The sequence below is a fragment of the Solenopsis invicta genome, chromosome 10 (genome assembly GCF_016802725.1).
Source record: "Solenopsis invicta isolate M01_SB chromosome 10, UNIL_Sinv_3.0, whole genome shotgun sequence".
NCBI classification, from domain to species: domain Eukaryota; kingdom Metazoa; phylum Arthropoda; class Insecta; order Hymenoptera; family Formicidae; genus Solenopsis; species Solenopsis invicta.
This window is the reverse complement of record NC_052673.1, coordinates 3,357,525-3,377,140: the sequence shown is the minus strand read 5'-3', so window position 1 is coordinate 3,377,140 and position 19,616 is coordinate 3,357,525. Positions and strand designations below refer to the sequence as shown.

At 30.9% G+C, this 19,616-nt stretch overlaps 1 protein-coding gene and 1 pseudogene across 1 annotated transcript in view; one reads left to right on the top strand and one right to left on the bottom strand.

Moving 5' to 3' along the window:
- Positions 1-17,443, bottom strand: part of LOC113005639 (general odorant-binding protein 72) — a 162,494-nt gene extending 145,051 nt beyond the window's left edge. Inside the window, exon 1 of the mRNA XM_039454596.1 lies at positions 17,269-17,443. Within this exon, the coding sequence (XP_039310530.1) occupies positions 17,269-17,334 (66 nt within the window). The 5' untranslated portion in view covers positions 17,335-17,443. The remainder of the gene's footprint in view (positions 1-17,268) is intronic.
- Positions 2,221-4,023, top strand: LOC113005507 (annotated as a pseudogene).
- Positions 17,444-19,616: the final 2,173 nt, after the last annotated feature.

The window sequence follows — 19,616 nt, the reverse complement described above, 5'->3', positions numbered from 1 at the left end:
GAGTGTGTGGCGACCGGCGAGTTCCCTCTACGCTATTCGTAGACTATGATCGAAGCCGGGTTCTGCCGAGCAGCGCTGCGTGAGCATTCGAGCTCTGTACGTCGTCGAGTTACATGCATGTGCACACACACATGCCCGCGTGTCGGTATATTCGTGCGTCTTTAGTTATATTACATCATCCTGTAATCCTCGCTGTATAACTACATTATGTTGTTTAAAATATACCGTCAATCCGGTTAACAACACTGTCGCGTACCATATTAATTACGACCTGATATATTTCCCGGGCTACTGCAATAGCCCACAAGCTTAGCGCAAATTTTTCAAAAACATAGTAATCATTGTGTAGCAATATGATTGAAAATGTGTGATAAGCAATGTCATTGTGAATTTGAAGTAAAAAAATATTTTCTACGCATTTTTTTGAACTAAAAAAAAAATAAGTTAGTTAAAACGCGAGATTTTAGAAAAAAAATGAGTTTTTAATTTTTTTCATATTGTTCCACCATTTCAAAAAATTCAAAAAAATTCCTGACTGTAAAGGAGTATAAAAGACATTTTCTGAGGATTTTTGGTGAATGACATATTTCACAAAGGCTAAAAAAATAAAGATTTTAATTTTCTTTCCTCCGCTAAAAATCGGCTTTTCGTTTAAGAATTATGATCATATTATTTTTTCATGTCTTAGACTCCTAAGAATTAGAAAAAAAATCATCATCAATTAATTTTGAACTTTACTATAAAAATAAAAATAAAATCGAAAAAACAGGTGTTTTTGAAAATCTCGAAAACTGTTTGAGTTAAAAAGCTAAAAATTGAAGTGAATTATTTTTATTCGACACCAAATCGATCCCCTGAGTGCGAGTCAAAAAAGTCGCGGGGGCAGATTTCCCATATTAATCCGGCTATACCCTTTTAAACTTTTCATGTTACTATTGCAATAATATAATTATAACTAAGTCTCATATATATATATATATATATATATATATATATGTGTGTGTGTGTGTGTGTGTATGTATATATATATGTATATATATGTATATATATGTATATATATGTATATATATATGTATGTTTATACTAAATATATAAAATTATATGTTTTATTTATCACTTTAGAAAATAATACATTCATTTTTAACATAAAATGTGTATAGCCAACTGTCCCATAATACTATGGCCATCTTTTCTATAAAATTTTGATAAGATGGCCAATGCATATATTATAATATTTTGTTAATATTTAATTTCTAATAAGTGTTTTCTCTTTAAATTCAATAGTATTATTAACTTTAAGATTCAGTAATGTGATATGTCAAACATTATTAAAAAATAACAAAAATAAAAATGCGTTTTTTTGCATTTTAAAAAACTATGGCCATCTTACCCGAGTTTACCTTACTGAATTATGAAATTTTACTTCTTTAGTAACATTCTTAGAAATCAGATGTGTAGTAACAATCAATGTTATGTGAAGTCAGTGACAAATGATAAACCGATGAGCATGCTAACCAATTACGGGTTTGAGCATGCAAATTCTACGCGACATTATTGATTATCTTTGATCACTTATAATTCAAAAATTGCTATAGCCTCGACATTTTTGTATTAAGATTTTTTGCTCCATTTTACATCCAGAATATGCTGTTTAAGTATTGCTCGGTATTTGCAAGACACCCCCTATATATATATAGGGTGTTTGATAATGTCCCCATGTTTTACCATAAGAGCATGATTTACCGACGGATATATATTTCTAACATAAGAATCTGGAGAAGAAAATAGAGAATCTAGAATAGGAAGAAAAGAAAAAAAATATAGAAAAACGGAAAAACAATATAATAATGAGAGAAGTAAACAAATGGGAGAAAAATAAAATTGAACAAGAGACAAAAAAGTTCATAAAAAAAAACCTCAAAATAGAGGTGGATATAATCAAAGCATACAAAGTGCAATTCAGAGGAGACAAATGTACGGTAGTGGCAGAAGTAGGAACCTGGGAGCAAAAGAGAGAGATAATGATCAAAAAGAAAGAGCTGAGACCAGGAGTCTTTATAAACGACGATCTAACGAGAATGGAAAAGGAAATGCAAAACAAACTGAGGGAGAAAGCGAAGGAAGAAAGAGAAAAAGGAAACAAGGTCAAGGTAAGATACGGAAAGATTATGATAAAAGACAGATGGTATTGATGGAACACAAGAGAGAAGAAACTAAAGGAAGAGAAAAGAAGAGGAGGAGAAGAATGAGATACAAGCGGCGGGGATGGAAATAGAAGAGAGGGGGTTAAAAATTTGCTTTTGGAATGAGGCTGGACTAACTAACAAGTGTGAGGAGGCGTGGGAATATTTAAAAGATTTTGATATACTAAGTCTAACAGAAACGTGGATAGATGAGGAAGAATGGAAGAAGACAGAGAACAAGGTCTCAAATGAATACATCTGAAAATGCATACCGGCAAAAAAGGAACATACAAAAGGAAGAGCTAGGCGGGATCGTGAACACAGTAAGAAAAAGTCTAGAACAAGTGGAAATCAAAAAGATAAACGGAGAAATGGCAGAGGCTAAGCTGAAATACAACGGAAACAGTTGGAGAATCGTTACGCTTTATAGCCAAAAATAGAAGAAACGGTAGAAACCCTAACGGAGCAGATACCAGAAGAAGAAGAAAACTACTTACTGATAGAAGATTTCAACGCAAGAACAGTTAACAAAGGAGGCCCGATAGAAGAAGAAGGAGGAGAAAGAAGTGAAATCAGACGGTCCATAGACAAAGTAAGTAATAGAGAAGGAAGGATATTACTAAACAAATTAGAAAAAAGAGGCTGGACAATTTTAAATGGAAGCTTCGACGAGGAAAGAGAATGGACATACATAGGAGGGTCAGGTATGTCGGTCATAGACTATATAATAGGAAATGATAGAGCGGTAGGAGAAGTAAAATCGATGAAAGAAGGAGACAGAACAGAGTCAGATCACCTCCTAGAGGAAGTCAAGGAGATAAGATATCTTGGCTACACGCTACAAAAAAACGGAGGCGCGGAGAAACTTACAAGGGAAAAATTGCGAAAAGCAACAATAGCGATAAAAAGAACATGGAGCATAGGAGAAAGAATATTTAAAGAAGACTTCAGAAGAAGAATAAAAATGTTTGAAACACTACTAGAAAGCGTGGCCCTATACGGGGCAGAAGTATGGGCCTGGAGAGACGAAAAAACATTAGACGGAATAAAAGGAAATATGCAAAATGGATATTAAATCTGGACAGAGGAACACCGAACTACATACTGCTGAAGGAGACAAAAATGGAAGAGATCAGAATACAGGCGATCAAAAGAGCACTCAGATATGAAGAAAACGCGAAACAATCAGAGAAGAAAATAGTGAAGGAATGCATAAGAGATCTGGAAAAGAGATGGCCAGAAGCGGAAGAAGGAAAATGGGAAAGAAAGAAGAAAAAGATGTTAGAGGAGGCAAGAATAAACAAAGAACAATTAAGAAGGGAAAGAGAGGCAGGAAACGAGGAAATAACAGAGAACATCTTGAAAGAATCAAAAACTAGAGAGAGCAGAAGAAGACAACAAAAGATAAATGAATCTAGATATAACATTGACTACAAAGCAATTATACCAGAAGAAAGACAGAAATATCTAGAGGGAAGGATGAAGAAGAAAGACAGGTGTCTGATAGCAAGATACAGATGCGAGAATGAGACGAGAGGCAGTCAGTACTGAAGAGAGGAAGCAGAAAGAAGATGTAAAATTTGCAAAAGAGAAGAAGAGAGTTTGTATCATATGATCAAAGAATGCGAAGCAACAAAGACTGAAATGACGTTAGAAGAAATCATAGAAGAAGCAGGAAAGGGGCTACAAACAATGAAAAGGATAGAAAAAGTGAGGATGGAGATGACCAGAAAGGAGAAAGAAGAGAGAGAAAACAGCAAAAAGAAAGAAGCAAAAGAAAGTTATATTACACTAAAGACATTGTATTGACAACGGTAACGTAGATTCATCTGTAAAGTTATGATCAATTAACCAAAGCCCAAAATTTAGTAGATGCATATGCATACAACTTTTAAGTCTAACTCTGATGTAATTTTGTTTGTTTGTTTTTGTAATTTTTATTTTGTGTTTTCTAATTTAATCTAACTTGAAGAGAATTTTGATTTTGATTGTGATTAAGATTTTGATTTTAATTGTATTCTTAAGTTTAAGTAGGAATTAAGTACAATATGAAGACTGATATTTGTATAAGATAAACCAAAGCAATTTAATTGATAGAAAGAAGTGTTAAAATAAGGTTTAAGTGTTAATTTTAAAACTACGAGGTGTGTTCAAAAAGTATCGCGAATTTTGAATTTTCGCGGGTTACGTATATTCGAATTTCGATCTTTTTGTGGCGTTATGTTGGTACTCATGTCTCTCACTTATGCCGACAAGCTCGGCCATTTTGAATGTTCACTTAATTGTTGACAGCTGCTTTGCTTGCACGTGTTATGGATCGTCTTCGATTTTTACCTATTCAAAAAAATGGATCAAAGAACCTGTATCAAATTTTGTGTGAAAAACGAAATTAAGTGCGCGGATGCATTCCGAATGTTGACTGTGGCATACGGAGAAGCTACCTTGGACCGAAGCAACGTTTATCGGTGGTACAAAATGTTCTCAGAAGGCCGAGAAGATGTGAACGACGAAGAGCGTGCCGGACGCCCGAGCACTTCAACAACAGACGAAAAAATTAATGAAGTGGAGAAAATGGTATTGGCCAATCGTCGAATCACCGTTAGAGAAGTTGCTGAGGACCTAAACATATCGATTGGCTCGTGCCATTCGATTTTTATCAATGATTTGGGCATGAGACGGGTCGCCGCGAAATTCGTACCAAAATTGCTCAATTGCGACCAAAAACAGCATCGCATGAACATTGTTAATGAAATGTTGGACTCTGTCCGCGACGACCCAAATTTGCTCCAGAGGGTCATAACTGGTGACGAATCGTGGGTTTATGGTTATGACGTGGAAACCAAAGCTCAATCATCTCAATGGAAGCTGCCGCACGAACCAAGACCGAAAAAAGCGCGCCAAGTTCGGTCGAATGTGAAAGTTTTGCTGACAGTTTTCTTCGATTGCAGGGGCGTGGTGCATCATGAGTTCTTGCCACAGGGTAGAACGGTCAATAAGGAATATTACCTGCAAGTTATGCGCAATTTGCGCGAAGCAATCCGCCAGAAACGCCCGGATTTGTGGAAGAACAAAAATTGGCTTTTGCACCACGATAACGCCCCTGCTCACACATCGTTGCTTGTGCGCAACTTTTTGGCCAAAAACAACACACTAATGATGCCGCAGCCACCGTATTCCCCAGATATGGCCCCCTGTGACTTTTTCTTGTTCCCTAAACTGAAGAGGCCCATGAAAGGACGACGTTACGCTACGCTTGACGAGATAAAGACGGCATCGAAGGAGGAGCTGAACAAGATAAAAAAAAATGATTTTTTGAAGTGCTTCGAAGATTGGAAAAACCGTTGGCACAAGTGTATAATATCTCATGGGGATTACTTTGAAGGGGACAAAATAGATATTCATGAATAAATAAATAATTTTTGAAAAAACACAAAATTCGCGATACTTTTTGAACACACCTCGTATATGTAAATGTATACCAAAAAGAATGTAACCGGAAGCCATCCTAAACCGCAAGGCAAACGGATTAAATAAAATAAATAATAAATAATACATTTCTAACATATTATTATATTAAAAATTACAAATGCATGCTCCTATGATAAAACGGGGACAACCATTATCGAACATCCTGTATATATATATATAATTTTAAATAATCTGCTTAATTTCAGTTAAAAAACAAAAGTTTTATTTGTTTTATATTTTATATTATGATCTTAAGTATATATATATATATATATATATATATATATATATATATATATATATATAGTATATATGTATATAATTATAATATTACATATATTATATATATTCTATATCTAGGATCATAATATAAAACATAAAATAAATCGAACTTCTGTTTTTCACCTGAAATTAAGCAGATTATTTTAAATTATATATCCATCCGATTATTCAAATTTATTTGGATTAACAATAGTATGAATTAAAATGTAATTATTTCGGATTAGAAATAATTCGCGAAAGCGATATTAAAATCAATCACGATTTGTATAGAATTAAAACCGATTACTTTTTAATCCCTTCGTAGATTAAATCGATTAAAACAGCTCAAAATCGATATAAAAAAATTCCGTGTTAATCGGTTTTAATCGCACATTTTCGGCAAGGCAGAAACCCTCGGAACCCTTTAAACTACAAACTTTTTTTTCCAGAATTGCTGAAAACCAAAAGGATTAAGGTATTTCAAATAAACCAACATCATCGGTTTATTTGATTTTCTGTACGCTGTAAAAACTTAAATCTGCTGTATCTCGGTAAAAAATATCCTATTTGAACGCTTCAAAATGGAAATTAAAGGGTAGTACTCGTACTTTATGGTACTCTGTTTAGTTTTTGTCGATAAAATTCTCTGCAACCAGGAGTAAACTTCAATAATGCCTTTCAATAAAAAAACTTCAATAAAACAACAATTTTTGCACTGTTAGGTTAGAATATCTCAAAATCTTAGCGCCAGATGAGAATTCAGCACATCGAATTCCTTCGGGCGAACCTCTTACTTCTTTTGTGATTAAAACCTTATAAACCTGTGTTATTAATCCAATTTTCAATGTACGCACTTGCTTTTAAATCTTTATCTAAAAATTACTTTTCCTTACTTTTCAATTCTTTTACAAGTGTATCTTGTTTCTTTGATTTTTCAATACCACACAACTATTTCGTTTGATCTTTTTTTTGTCATCGTTTCTTTATACCGTGCATTACGAATAAAATTGATTATAGACTTCGTCTTAAAGTTGCATTGTTTACGTCTTTTCCATTTGCAATAATCTTACTCACAAGGAAAGGTTTCGAAGTGTCCTCCTCCGATTTTGACGAGTGGTTTTTAATTACTTTTGGAAAATGGAAATGTTGCAACATAACTTTATCATATATCATTAAATTTATAATAACATAAACTTTATTTTGTTTATAAAAAAAATAAAAATTTAAAAAAATAGGTAAGTGGTGGGAAAAAGTATAAAAAAGTATTTAAAAACATTTTTATCACTGTTATAAAGTACTTTTCAAGCCATTTAACTTTTAATTAGAATATTTTCTTCTATTTCTTATAGTTTTCATGATATACGCTTCGAAAGAAGAAAAACGATTTTCGCGTGTGTGAAGTTAGCACCCCAACTTTAGTTCTCGAGAGTTCTGATTAGAGTTCCCGATTCATTTTGAAAAGACTAAGAGTTCCCTATAATTTATATTAAGAGTTCTGCTCAATAACGATTTTAAAATTAAATTTAAAAACTGGGTGCTAACTTCTTTTCGAAATTAAAGATCGAATAGTTCTGAGGGGCTTAATAGCTTCATTTTATGAATGTCTGGAGTTCCCGATATATAAAAATAATTTTTGATAGATCCAAAAAAAAAAAAAATTTTTGAAAAAAAATATTTAGATATAATAGTTCTGTGATATTTCGATTGTTATTTTACTTATTTTGAAGAGTTCTCGATGATTAAAAAAAATCTAGATCGAAAATTAAAAAAGTTCTGACTAATAACAAAGTTTCAAAAATCGACAGAAAATTATATATATCTTGTTATGTAGCCATCCGGTCGCGTTGAGTCATAAGACTTTTCGTTAGAACTCGTCGAGAACTGTCCAGAACTTTGATCAGAACTACCCGGAACTCTCAAAAAATTTTCGTCTTGGAACTTGGAAAAATTTCGATCACCGTTCAAATGTCGGATATTTTGCGAACCGTTGATCCGATCACGTTGAGTCATATGATTTTTCGTTAGAATTTGTCGAGAACTGGCCTGAATTCTAATCAGAGCTGTTCGAAGTTTTAAGAAATTTTTATTTTTATGAAATAATAGACCTGCTCTAAAAAATACTAACTAGAATTGAAATAAAATGTAGAAGCAATATTTTGTCCGACTTAAGTAAATATGTATTGAATATATGTTATGTACATATAATAGTATCATATTGCAAATGTGTTCCTTACACATTACATCATTTGCGTTACATAACTATATATTTTATTTTATTATTTTATTACATGTTTTCCTTAGAATGACTGTGTTTTTATAATATACATAATTACATATGGCATCACTATTTTCGCGCAGGCATAATTAATTGCCCAAGTGCATTGAATGTACAAGACTGATGTGTATTTATTATTTATACGTATACTATTGCAATTGTATAACTATCATTCCTTAAGAGAGGTATGGTTGTTTTATAATGTATGATTGAAGAACATTCAGGACAAGCATCTAAATATGTTCGTTTCCGCCTTTTCTTCGGTTTATTATTTAATTAGCCCTAATTAAATGATTGGATATAATGAATTTTCTTGTTGATTAAGTGAATTGGCTATATTATCTTCTTTTTTTTATTATTTTATCTCTATCGTATCATCAATTAAGTCAAGTTCTGCAATACTGAATCTAATTGAAGAAAATCTATGTTTATCTTTTCTACCTCGTTATCTGTGCGTTTAATTGTTTTACAGTCAAAAGAAGTAATTTTTGAAATACATTTATTATGCTAAAACAAATTTGTATCAATTTTTTTATCGATTTTTATCTTTATATTTATCTCTGTCTACTATTCAGTCCGTGAAATTAATTTTTTAAATACATTTTTTAATAATATCATCCTTCTACTATTTATAATGTGTTTCTTTCGTTTTTTCTTTAACATTAATGTTCTACATTTTGTTATTGCTTTCACTAGCAATCTATCTAAATACTCAAAATAGCAAAAAAAAACTTATTTATTTTTAATGGCAAATTACTTTAGAAACGCGATTTTTTAAATTAGAAAATTCGGTTTTTACACTAGATGAAATGGCAACAACATCAATTTTAAAAAATTGTATAATTATGGCAGTTAATAATATTAGAGTGTAATATAACATCTTTCGTATATTTTTGCAACGTTGATATTAAAACATGCATTTAATGTATCGTCCTGCTTACACATCTCTGCTTTCATAGTAGTTCTGTCATAAATTGTTTCACTCTATTCAATACATCCTGTATAATACTCTGTATTAAGATTAATCTACTATTGAGTATTGTTCTGGTTCTGGAGAATCAGCGATATCCTTAATAATATTGTTTAAAAAATAGAAACTAATTTGAGATTTTAATGATGAGCTCAATTGCTTCTTTAATGATAAACTCAAAATTTAGATTAAAATGCATTCGATGAAGTGTTCTGATTGTAAACTTTGCATCTCATAAGCATGATAAATAGATCGAATAAAAATTGTACTTTAACTAAACTTAGGCAATCCCATCGACACACGATGCCTACTATATAACTGATATCGAGTTTAATGTGTGTAGATGATAGAATAGTGGAATTTTCTTTTATTAAGTATCATAGCTCGATTGCATGTACTTACTCACGTAAGTTTCGTTCATCAGCAAATATTTTAGATACAGAAGTTAAAATACTATGTAACTAAAATCACATACTATTGTACCACCATTCGTGGCAGTGCTATATTAAATCTTGAAATTTTTAAAAACCAAAATATAATAACAATTATATTTTGTTCCGCTGAAAGCATTTGGAATGCAAGGATTCCATGTGACGTTACAATCATGCACTGATATAAAAAGACTGACTTAATTTACAATGTTCATATTTTATTCGATTGCATACAAAAATTGTAGCATCAATGGCTATAAAAGAATGATTGTTATCGAAATTAAAAGAACCGCTGTCCTTTTGATTTCGCCAAACTGCTATCAGCAAAAGCAAAACGGATCTCGATGCTTGCGATCATAAGTCGGCACCCGTGTTTGTTGCAAGTCGTCGATCTGCCGATCTTCTTTGATTTCGGCGCTTGTCATATTATACTTGGCGCGCGGCGTCCGCGTTTGTCGCCAGTCGCCGATGCGCCGGTTTGTCGATTTTCTTTGATTTCGGCGCTTGTGTTATTTATTCTGGCTTCTGTGTTTGTCGCGACACGCTAATCCGCCGACTTGTCGACTTCCTTTGATTTCGGCGCTTGTGATATTAGACTCGGCGCGCGGCGCGGCGTCCGCGTTTGTCGCGAGTCGCCGATGCGCCGGCTGGCCGATTTTCTTTGATTTCGGCGCTTTTGTTATGTATTCTGGCGTCCGCGTTTATCGCGAGTTGCCGATTCGTCCTGATTCGTTGACGTTGAACTCTCGTTGAAAATTTTTACCAAGAGAGCATGGGCGGATTGAAAATTTTGGATATAAAGCGAGCACAGAGATCGAAGCGATCAGATTTTTCTCAAGTCTTGTTGTAAATCGAAACGAATTTAAGACGTTGTGAAGCAAAGTTAGTACGTTGCTGTGAATCAAAATCAATACGTTGTTGCGAAATAAACTGAAAACATTGTCGCAAAGTTTAAAGTAAAAATTTATTGTGTTAAAAATATTGCAATCCAGTCGACTCATTACGGCCCCAAAGCGTTATCACGGATCGTTGGAGGGACGAGATCCTTAATCTCAGGTAACATTAAAGACACGTAAATGCAGAATCGGTACATATACGTGCGATTAAAAATAAATACATTAAAAATAAAGACGCAAACGAAAACAAAGCACAATATTATAATTTGTCATCCTTAACAAATTTATAATCAGAAAAAGAATTACATCATATCCTCATTAAAAATTGTTTGCAATTTGTAATTCAAGAATTTTTGTTTTTAGTTTAAATAATCGATTTTTGAAAAACAATTATGAGTTATTTTATAATTACAGCTGAAATGGCGTCACACTTCTATATAAAATCGTGTGTAGTTGTTCGTAGCACCAAAAGTTTTGTTTAAAATTGAAAAGCATGCTTTTTATAAAACGTTTAGAATTTATTTTGTAACTACAGCTCAAATAGCATCACATTGCAATATGAAATCATTTGTAGTTGTTTGTAGTTAAAAAATATGCTTATAATTAACTTTTAAATAACAGATAGATATTTTAACGCTGTTATGTAAAGATCTATGAAATTAATACATTCTGTTAATATAAAAATAATGAGGACACAACTGATCATGTAAATTTTGAATAAAGATGAATTTTTTAAAGTCAAATGTCATTTCTTCATTACGAAATCTTATTCTTATAAATTTCAATATTGCAAGATTTCATGTCCCGAATTTAAGCAATTAAATTTAAAAAAAATTTGTTGATATATTTTTTTATTAAAATATGAATCTTATTTTCCAATATTAAAGTTTATTAAATTTCATTGATTTGTTCAAAAGTTACAAATTTGTGAACATATTACCATATTTACATTTTGGTTTATATATTTGCAAAAATAACATATTTAAACAAATAGATTTGTTAAATAATGTATAAATTTTCTTCATTTAGAATAGTTCTTCATTTAGAATAGTTAGGGAAGCTACATGAATTTTTTAATACTTTCTAAATTACTTAATACATTAAAAAAATCATGCTAGACATTAATGACTCCCCTGTACACTTAACGGGTGCCAAAAAACACGTTACAGAGTGAGAGTTAAGTATGTAACGTTAAAAAATTCATTTATTTGTTTATAAATATACATGTAATTATTCTTTTCTGTAATTTTTATTCTGGTTTTATCATTATTATTGAAAATAAGTAATAAGTATAATTGAAAATAAGTAAATGTTTTGTATTTTAGGTTTTCACATTTTAAAATAGCATTTTTAATATAAAGAAAAATGTATGACATAGAAAAATTGCGCGCTTTACTTACAAGTAAAGAATATAGAACAGTAAATGAAAATGGTAAATGTTTGCCACCTTCTCATGATGTTTTCAAACGCATTTCAATTGCTATGGATCCGTCTGGTAAAAATCCATGTAGTAAACACGTATATACAATCATAAGAGAAATGGATTATATGACGCCGTGATAAAAGCATTTGAAATTAAAAATACGTCGGTAGAAATAAATGCTAATGACAGTTTCGATCCAAATACATCGACATCTAATGCAGACAAATTTAATGTTACATTAACGTTTGATGAATGGAAACGAATTGAATCTGTGGAAACTACGTATGAAGGCCGAAATTATGTTACATTACAACCAGGGTGGACAGATCTCCTCGCAGAAAAAATTTGGATACAACATCGAATACCATGCCCTTGGACATTCAAAAATGCCAAAAAAACAACAATGGCATATATTCGGATAAAAGTAAAGTGCCCTGAATGTAATGCGAAATTATATTGTATATTAGTTGAGGAAGTCAACGACAACAGGAATGTTATCTTTAAGTGCACAATTAAAAATGTCAATTTTAAATATATTCATAATAAACGTAGACAGCTTAGAGGACGTCGACGTGTTCAGGTAGCTAATACTATAATTGATACTAAAATTGATGCAATTTCTTATATTCGAAATGAAAGTAAGAAGATTATTAATATTGGCGATGTATACCCACCAATACTTCCAACAACAAGCGTTTTAAAGAAAGCTGTAAACGAGGTTCGAGACAAACGATTGGGACTTACAGGATCAAAAATTCTTAATAACTTAGTAAATTCTATGCATACAACACATGTAGGTCTTATTCATAAAATTGGCTTATATCCATTTTTTTGCTATTATTGGACAGAAGAACAGAAACTTGTATATAAAATCTCTTGCAATGACGACCATTCTTTTATAGTCATTGATGCTACAGGTTCTGTATGCAAACGAATAAAATATGAAAATTGTAAATCGAGTCATATTTTCTTATACCAGTGCATGCTTGTAACATCACATGGAAGTATGCCTATATTCCAAATGCTATCAGCGGAACAGGATACAATTGCTATTACAACGTGGCTTTTAAAAATTTTAAGTTTGAATATTCCATTGCCACGAATGGTGGTATGTGATTTTAGTCAAGCTATTTTAATTTCTATATCTAAAGTATTTGCTGGTAAACATAATTTACGTGAGTACATGCAATCGTGCTATGATATATTGAAAGGAAATACCACCATTCTACCATTGACATACATTAGACTCGATATCAGCCACATAGTAGCCATAGTGTGTCGATGGGATTGCTTAAGACGCCATTCCTTAATTAAAGTACGACAATTTTTTATTCGCTCTATCTGTCATGCATATAAAATGCAAAATTTGGAACAATTAGAGTACTTTATAGAATGTATTTTAACAGTAGCATTAAGTCAAACTTTGGGTTCATCATTAAAAGAGGAATTAGAATCACAAATTAGTTTTAATTTTGTAAATGATGTTATTAAGGGTGTCGCTGATTTTCCTGAACCAGAACAGTATTCAATAGTAGATGAAATAGATCTTAATACAAAATGTTCTACAGGATGGATAGAATGGAGTCAGGCAATTTATGACAGAGCTTCTCTGAAAGCAGATATGTGTAAGCAAGGTAACACATTAAATGCATGTTTCAGTGTCGACATTGCAGAAAAAATACGAAAGATGTTGCATTATACTCCAATTTTAACTGCCATAATGGTACCGTTTTTCAAAACTGGTGGTGTAATTGCTACTTCATCTAGCGTAGAAACCGAATTTTCCAATTTAAAAAATCGGGTTTTTAAAGGTGATTTGCCATTAAAAGTTGATAAGTTTATTTTGCGCCACCTTGATTATTTAGATGGTCGCATAAAGGAAGCAATGGCAAAATGTAATACATTAAAATTAACAAAGAAACGAAAGAAAAAAATTAGGAATAGTACAAAGAATAATATTATTAAAGAACGTGTTCAAAACATTAATTTTGCGGATTGTATAGATAAAGAGACAGATAAAGACAAAATGGAAAAAGAAAGTGATACAGATTCGTTTTATCATCAAAACTGTTTTTTAGAAACTACTTCTTTGGATTATAAAACAATTATACACACAAATAAAGAGATAGAAACGATAAACATAGATTCGCTTCCTCAATCAGATTCAGTTTATAGTATTTCAGAACTTGACATAAATGATAATACAATAAATAGAAATAAAATAATTAAAAACGACGATAATATACACGACTCTCTCGATCAACAAGAAAATTGGGGCGGATTGAATGATGAACTCAAAAAAAAGCAGAAACGTACATATTTAGATGATTGTTCTGAATGGAATGTTGTTCAATCACATAAAACAATAACTGTACCTCTTTTAAGGAATGGCAATCTATGCAATAGCGTACGTGTAAATAATAAATATATAGCAGTTAAGGAAACTTGTGCATTTGATGCACTTACGCAATTGATTATGCATGCATGTGGTAAGAAATCTAGGTACAAAGACGAATTGCAAACCATAGAACATTCATTCGTACAATTCTGTATAAACATTCTTAAGCGAGGAAAAATTGTTTACGCCGATTATATTGCACGTGCACTAATATTAAAAGACACAAATATATGCCAACATTCTGAGACTAGACATGTAGAATTTTTAAACGCTAATTGTAATGTAAATCATTTGATAGATATTATTTTCACTAACCTAATGCCAAGCATTACACGTAATAATTCTTGTCATCAATGTGATTATTTTATAAACCGGAATTTTGCCACATTGTACATTAACGTTGATATAATATTAACAGGAGGCTTTGGAAAAATACAGGAAGCAATTAATAACACGGTATTTGAAAAAATAAGTAAACCTTGTCCTAAATGCAATTGCCTTGTAACAGAAAAATATGAATGTAGTTCACATATAATATTAGACACTTCAATAATAACAGATCCAAATTATAAAATTGAACATCGCGAATTATCTAACTCATTAGATGATATAACAAAAATAATAACACTTGATGACAGAAATTATATATTATGTGGTATTATTAACTACATATCATATAGTAAATCAACTGCAAGTCACAGAAATGGCCATTATATAGCATATACTTATACAGGAATGCACTGGTACGAATACGACGATCTCCAAAAAACACGAAACTTTGTGTCGTCCTCGAAAATAGTCACGCCACACGTAATTATGTATGTTACAAAATCATAAAAACACATTTAATTAGACCCACAAAAACACAACCAATTATGTGCATTACTTACATATTATACCATTTATGTTATATAATTTTATATATTTTACAATATAATTTTATTTTATGTTTTATTTATATAACGTTATTAAAAACTGTTATATATGTATATGTCACATTATATTTTCAATATATATTCATTTAAGTCGTACAAAATATTGGTTTTGCATTTTATTTTACTCCTATTTATTATTTCATAGCCTAAGTCTATTATTTTGCGAAGATAATTTAATAAAGAGAATTTCTGGAAATTTCAGAATTTTTATTAGAATTCTGGGCAGTTCTCAACAAGTTCTAACGAAAAGTCTTATGACTCAACACAATCAGATAAACGGTTAGCAAGATAACCAATATTTGAAGGGTAGTCAAAAAATTTTCTAAGTTCGAAGGTCGAAAATTTTTTGAGAGTTCCGGGTAGTTCTGATCAGAGTTCTGGACAGTTCTCGACGAGTTGTAACAAAAAGTCTTATGACTCAACGCGATCGGATCTACGGTTAGCAAGATATCCGATATTTGAAAGGTGATAAAAAAATTTTTAAAGTTCCAGGGCAAAAATTTTTTGAGAGTTCCGGATAGTTCTGATGAGAGTTCTGGACAGTTCTCGACGAGTTCTAACAAAAAGTCTTATAACTTAACGTGATCGGATCAACGGTTAGCAAAATATCCGATATTTGAACGGTCGTCAAAAAGTTTTCTAAATTCGAGGGTCGAAAATTTTTTGAGAGTTCCAGGTAGTTCTGATCAGAGTTCTGGACAGTTCTCGACGAGTTCTAACGAAAAGTCTTATGACTCAACGCGATCGGGTCAACGGTTTGCAAGATATCCGACATTTGAACGGTGATCGAAATTTTTCCAAGTTCGAAGGTCGAAAATTTTTTGAGAGTTCCGGATAGTTCTGATCAGAGTTCTGCACAGTTCTCGACGAGTTCTAACGAAAAGTCTTATGACTCAACGCGACCGGATGGCTACATAACAAGATATATATAATTTTCTGTCAATTTTTGAAACTTTGTTATTAGTCAGAACTTTTTTAATTTTCGATCTAGATTTTTTTTAATCATCGAGAACTCTTCAAAATAAGTAAAATAACAATCGAAATATCACAGAACTATTATATCTAAATATTTTTTCTCAAAAAAATTTTTATTTTTTTTGGATCTATCAAAAATTATTTTTATATATCGGGAACTCTAGACATTCATAAAATGAAGCTATTAAGCCCCTCAGAACTATTCGGTCTTTAATTTCGAAAAGAAGTTAGCACCCCAGTTTTTAAATTTAATTTTAAAATCGTTATTGAGCAGAACTCTTAATATAAATTATAGGGAACTCTTAGTCTTTTCGAAATGAATTGGGAACTCTAATCAGAACTCTCGAGAACTAAAGTTGGGGTGCTAACTTCACACACGCACGATTTTCTTCAAAAGGGTGTTTCACCCTCTAAAAGTGAAAACAAGCACGTATAAAAAAAGACGTGTCCTTTATGTTTATTTGTACTACAACATATTAAAGGTTCGTCAAAATCGGAGGGAGACACCTCGAAACCTTTCCTTGTCAATTATTAACGTTTTCTTCTGATTATTAACTAAACATCCACGATTGACTGGAAAGCTTCAAGGCATTGCCATACGAAAGGATCAGTATCTTATGAATAAAACGAGTTAAATTTCTATTCTTTTTTGGATAAAATATTTAAATCAGATCTCATCATTTTTAAAATAAAAAAGTAACAAAAGTTCCATGTCCTAAAATTCTTGGTGTTTTTTGGAAATTTTCCACAATATATTAAATTCCAAAATAATTACAGGATTCAAGCACATTTAAGGATCGCTATGCTAATTGTGTGCTAATATTGGTGACTTTTCTCTAGTAATGTTTTTTTTCATATAATGTTTTTCAGTTTTCTATGACATTTTCTCTCAGAATATTTGTAAATGACTGTACACTTAAAAATAAAATAAAATATTGTGTCTCTTATATGTATGAATTTTAATTATATTATATGTATGAAACTTAGCCCTTTTACTTGAAAAATGCTTGTTTAATTAGTATAATGACTTATTTAACAGATAGTATAACTTACAGCATTTGTTTGATGTACTGCGAATAGCGCAATTGTAATCATGCAGATTAGTAAACGCGCGCACATTTTCCAGTATTTTCAATTGCACAAAAAAACGAATAAATTTAATCCGAAATATTCACTCAAAATTAGCGACGCACTGTGACTAACTTTCGTTGCTCTTTTATAAAGACTACAGCTGTCAGGTTGTTCGTGACTAATAATCTCGTTTGGAAGTCTAATTTCGTAGCATTTGTTCTCATAAAATGTATACCTCATGATGAAATTATGTCGAGATTAGGTAGTAAGCTTCCGCGATTTGTCATGTTAAAGACGGAATGGAAAATTCGCAATGCATAATGATATATTATTAAACGGTTTCAACTGGAAATTTCCGTAGATGACTTTCAATGATCTTTCAATGTTTCAAATGAAAAACAGAAGAAATACAAAGAGATTCTAGCTTTAGTTATGTCTGTATATATAACTAATGTATGTATAACTAATGTGTATATAATCAGTACAAAATTACCTTTTCAAAAAAAGGTAAACAAAAGGTGCCAATTAATTTATTGTGTCTACAAAAATTGGCGCTGCTGTTTTACAACATTTTATTTAGATTATAGTTAGACATTTAGCAGCGCCAATTTTTTGTAGTTTAAAAATTTTTTATTTTAATAAAACATTCTCATTTCTGTTTAATTCTTTGAGATTAAATGTTACATATTTCATTGAATCTTTTTTAAATTAAGTACATCCACTTAGGTTAGAACAGAAAAATGTTTCAATAAAAATACAGACACAGTATCACTTGAATTTTATTTAAAAAAGAATTAATGATACCGCTACTTGGGTTTTACTTAAAAAATAAATATACTTGCATTTTATTCGTTAAAAGTAGTACAACAGTTATTTCAAACAGCAATATATTCTCTTTATAATTGGCGCAATTTAAAGATTTCATACATTTTTTGGAAAAAATACATTTAGGTTAAATTAAAAAATAGTACCACTTGAGTTTTTAAAAAAAATTATAGATAAGGTGCGCGCGCACATACATAAATTGGCACCTTTTTTTTACCTTTTTTTGAAAAGGTAATTTTGTACTGATATCACGCGTTTTTGTAGTGTTAAGCAATATATTTATTTTTTGTGATGCCATGATTTCAACTTACAAGTAAGATTATAATGTGTGTCTGTACACACACACACACACACACACACACACACACCCAATATATATATATATATATATATATATATATACATATATATATATACATATATATACACAATATATAATCTTGTCTATACAAGAGACATATTATTTATTGTGGATGGGAGTTGAGGTTAATTATATTCACATATATATATATATATATATATATATATACCAAGTAAATCAAAAACTGCTTACGTGAATATAATTAACCTCAACTCCCATCCACAATAAATAATATGTCTCTTGTATAGACAAGATTATATATTATGCACTTTTTTTCAGCCGAATTCGTTTGTCTCGTACAAAAACGTGTTGAATAAGTGTATTATTAATAAATATATGTAGTTAAAAATATATATTTTGCATTAAATAGAGTCAATATTATATTATACTCCTATGAATGCTACGTATAAAATTTTTCAAGTGTCATAAGATATGATTGACAAAGTGCATATGAATATGATAATGAAACATAGCTAATTAGATTGCATGAGCCTTATTAAATTTATTTTTATCTTTCTATCTTTCTCCAATGCATATTTTTTCCAGCAAAAATGTGGTTTGCTTTTTCTCAGGTCTACCTCTAAGTCATACTTTTAACTCTAGCATAATGTAAATGTATATTTTGAATGAATTGACGTTTGAAACAAGTGTCAAATGATTGAATAAAGATATAAAAATATGTGTAACTTTACAAGTTGTGTCTCAGAGGTCTCAACGCTGCGTATTCTCTCTGGTTTTGGAAATTTGTAACTAGATTAATTAATAAGTATGGTAAGTATATTTTGAATCCTGTTTATTAAAGTTAACAAAGTTAAGTGTAGCTCTTACAATATATATATTGAGTTCACTAAACTAGTTAAAATAATACATGATATTAAATATGCTCGCTGTGTTACAAAATAAATGTTAGTTGTAAATAAATAATATGTGTTAATCTCGCTGTTACCTGATATTTAATAATATTTCTGAGCGTCTTATAAAAGATATTTTTTCTTATAAAAGATAATTCATTTTGTAACACAGCGAGCATATTTAATATCATGTATTATTTTAACTAGTTTTTAGTAAACTCTATATACATTGTAAAAGTTACACTTACTTTATTAACTTTTTTAATAAACAGGATTCAAAATGTACTTACCTT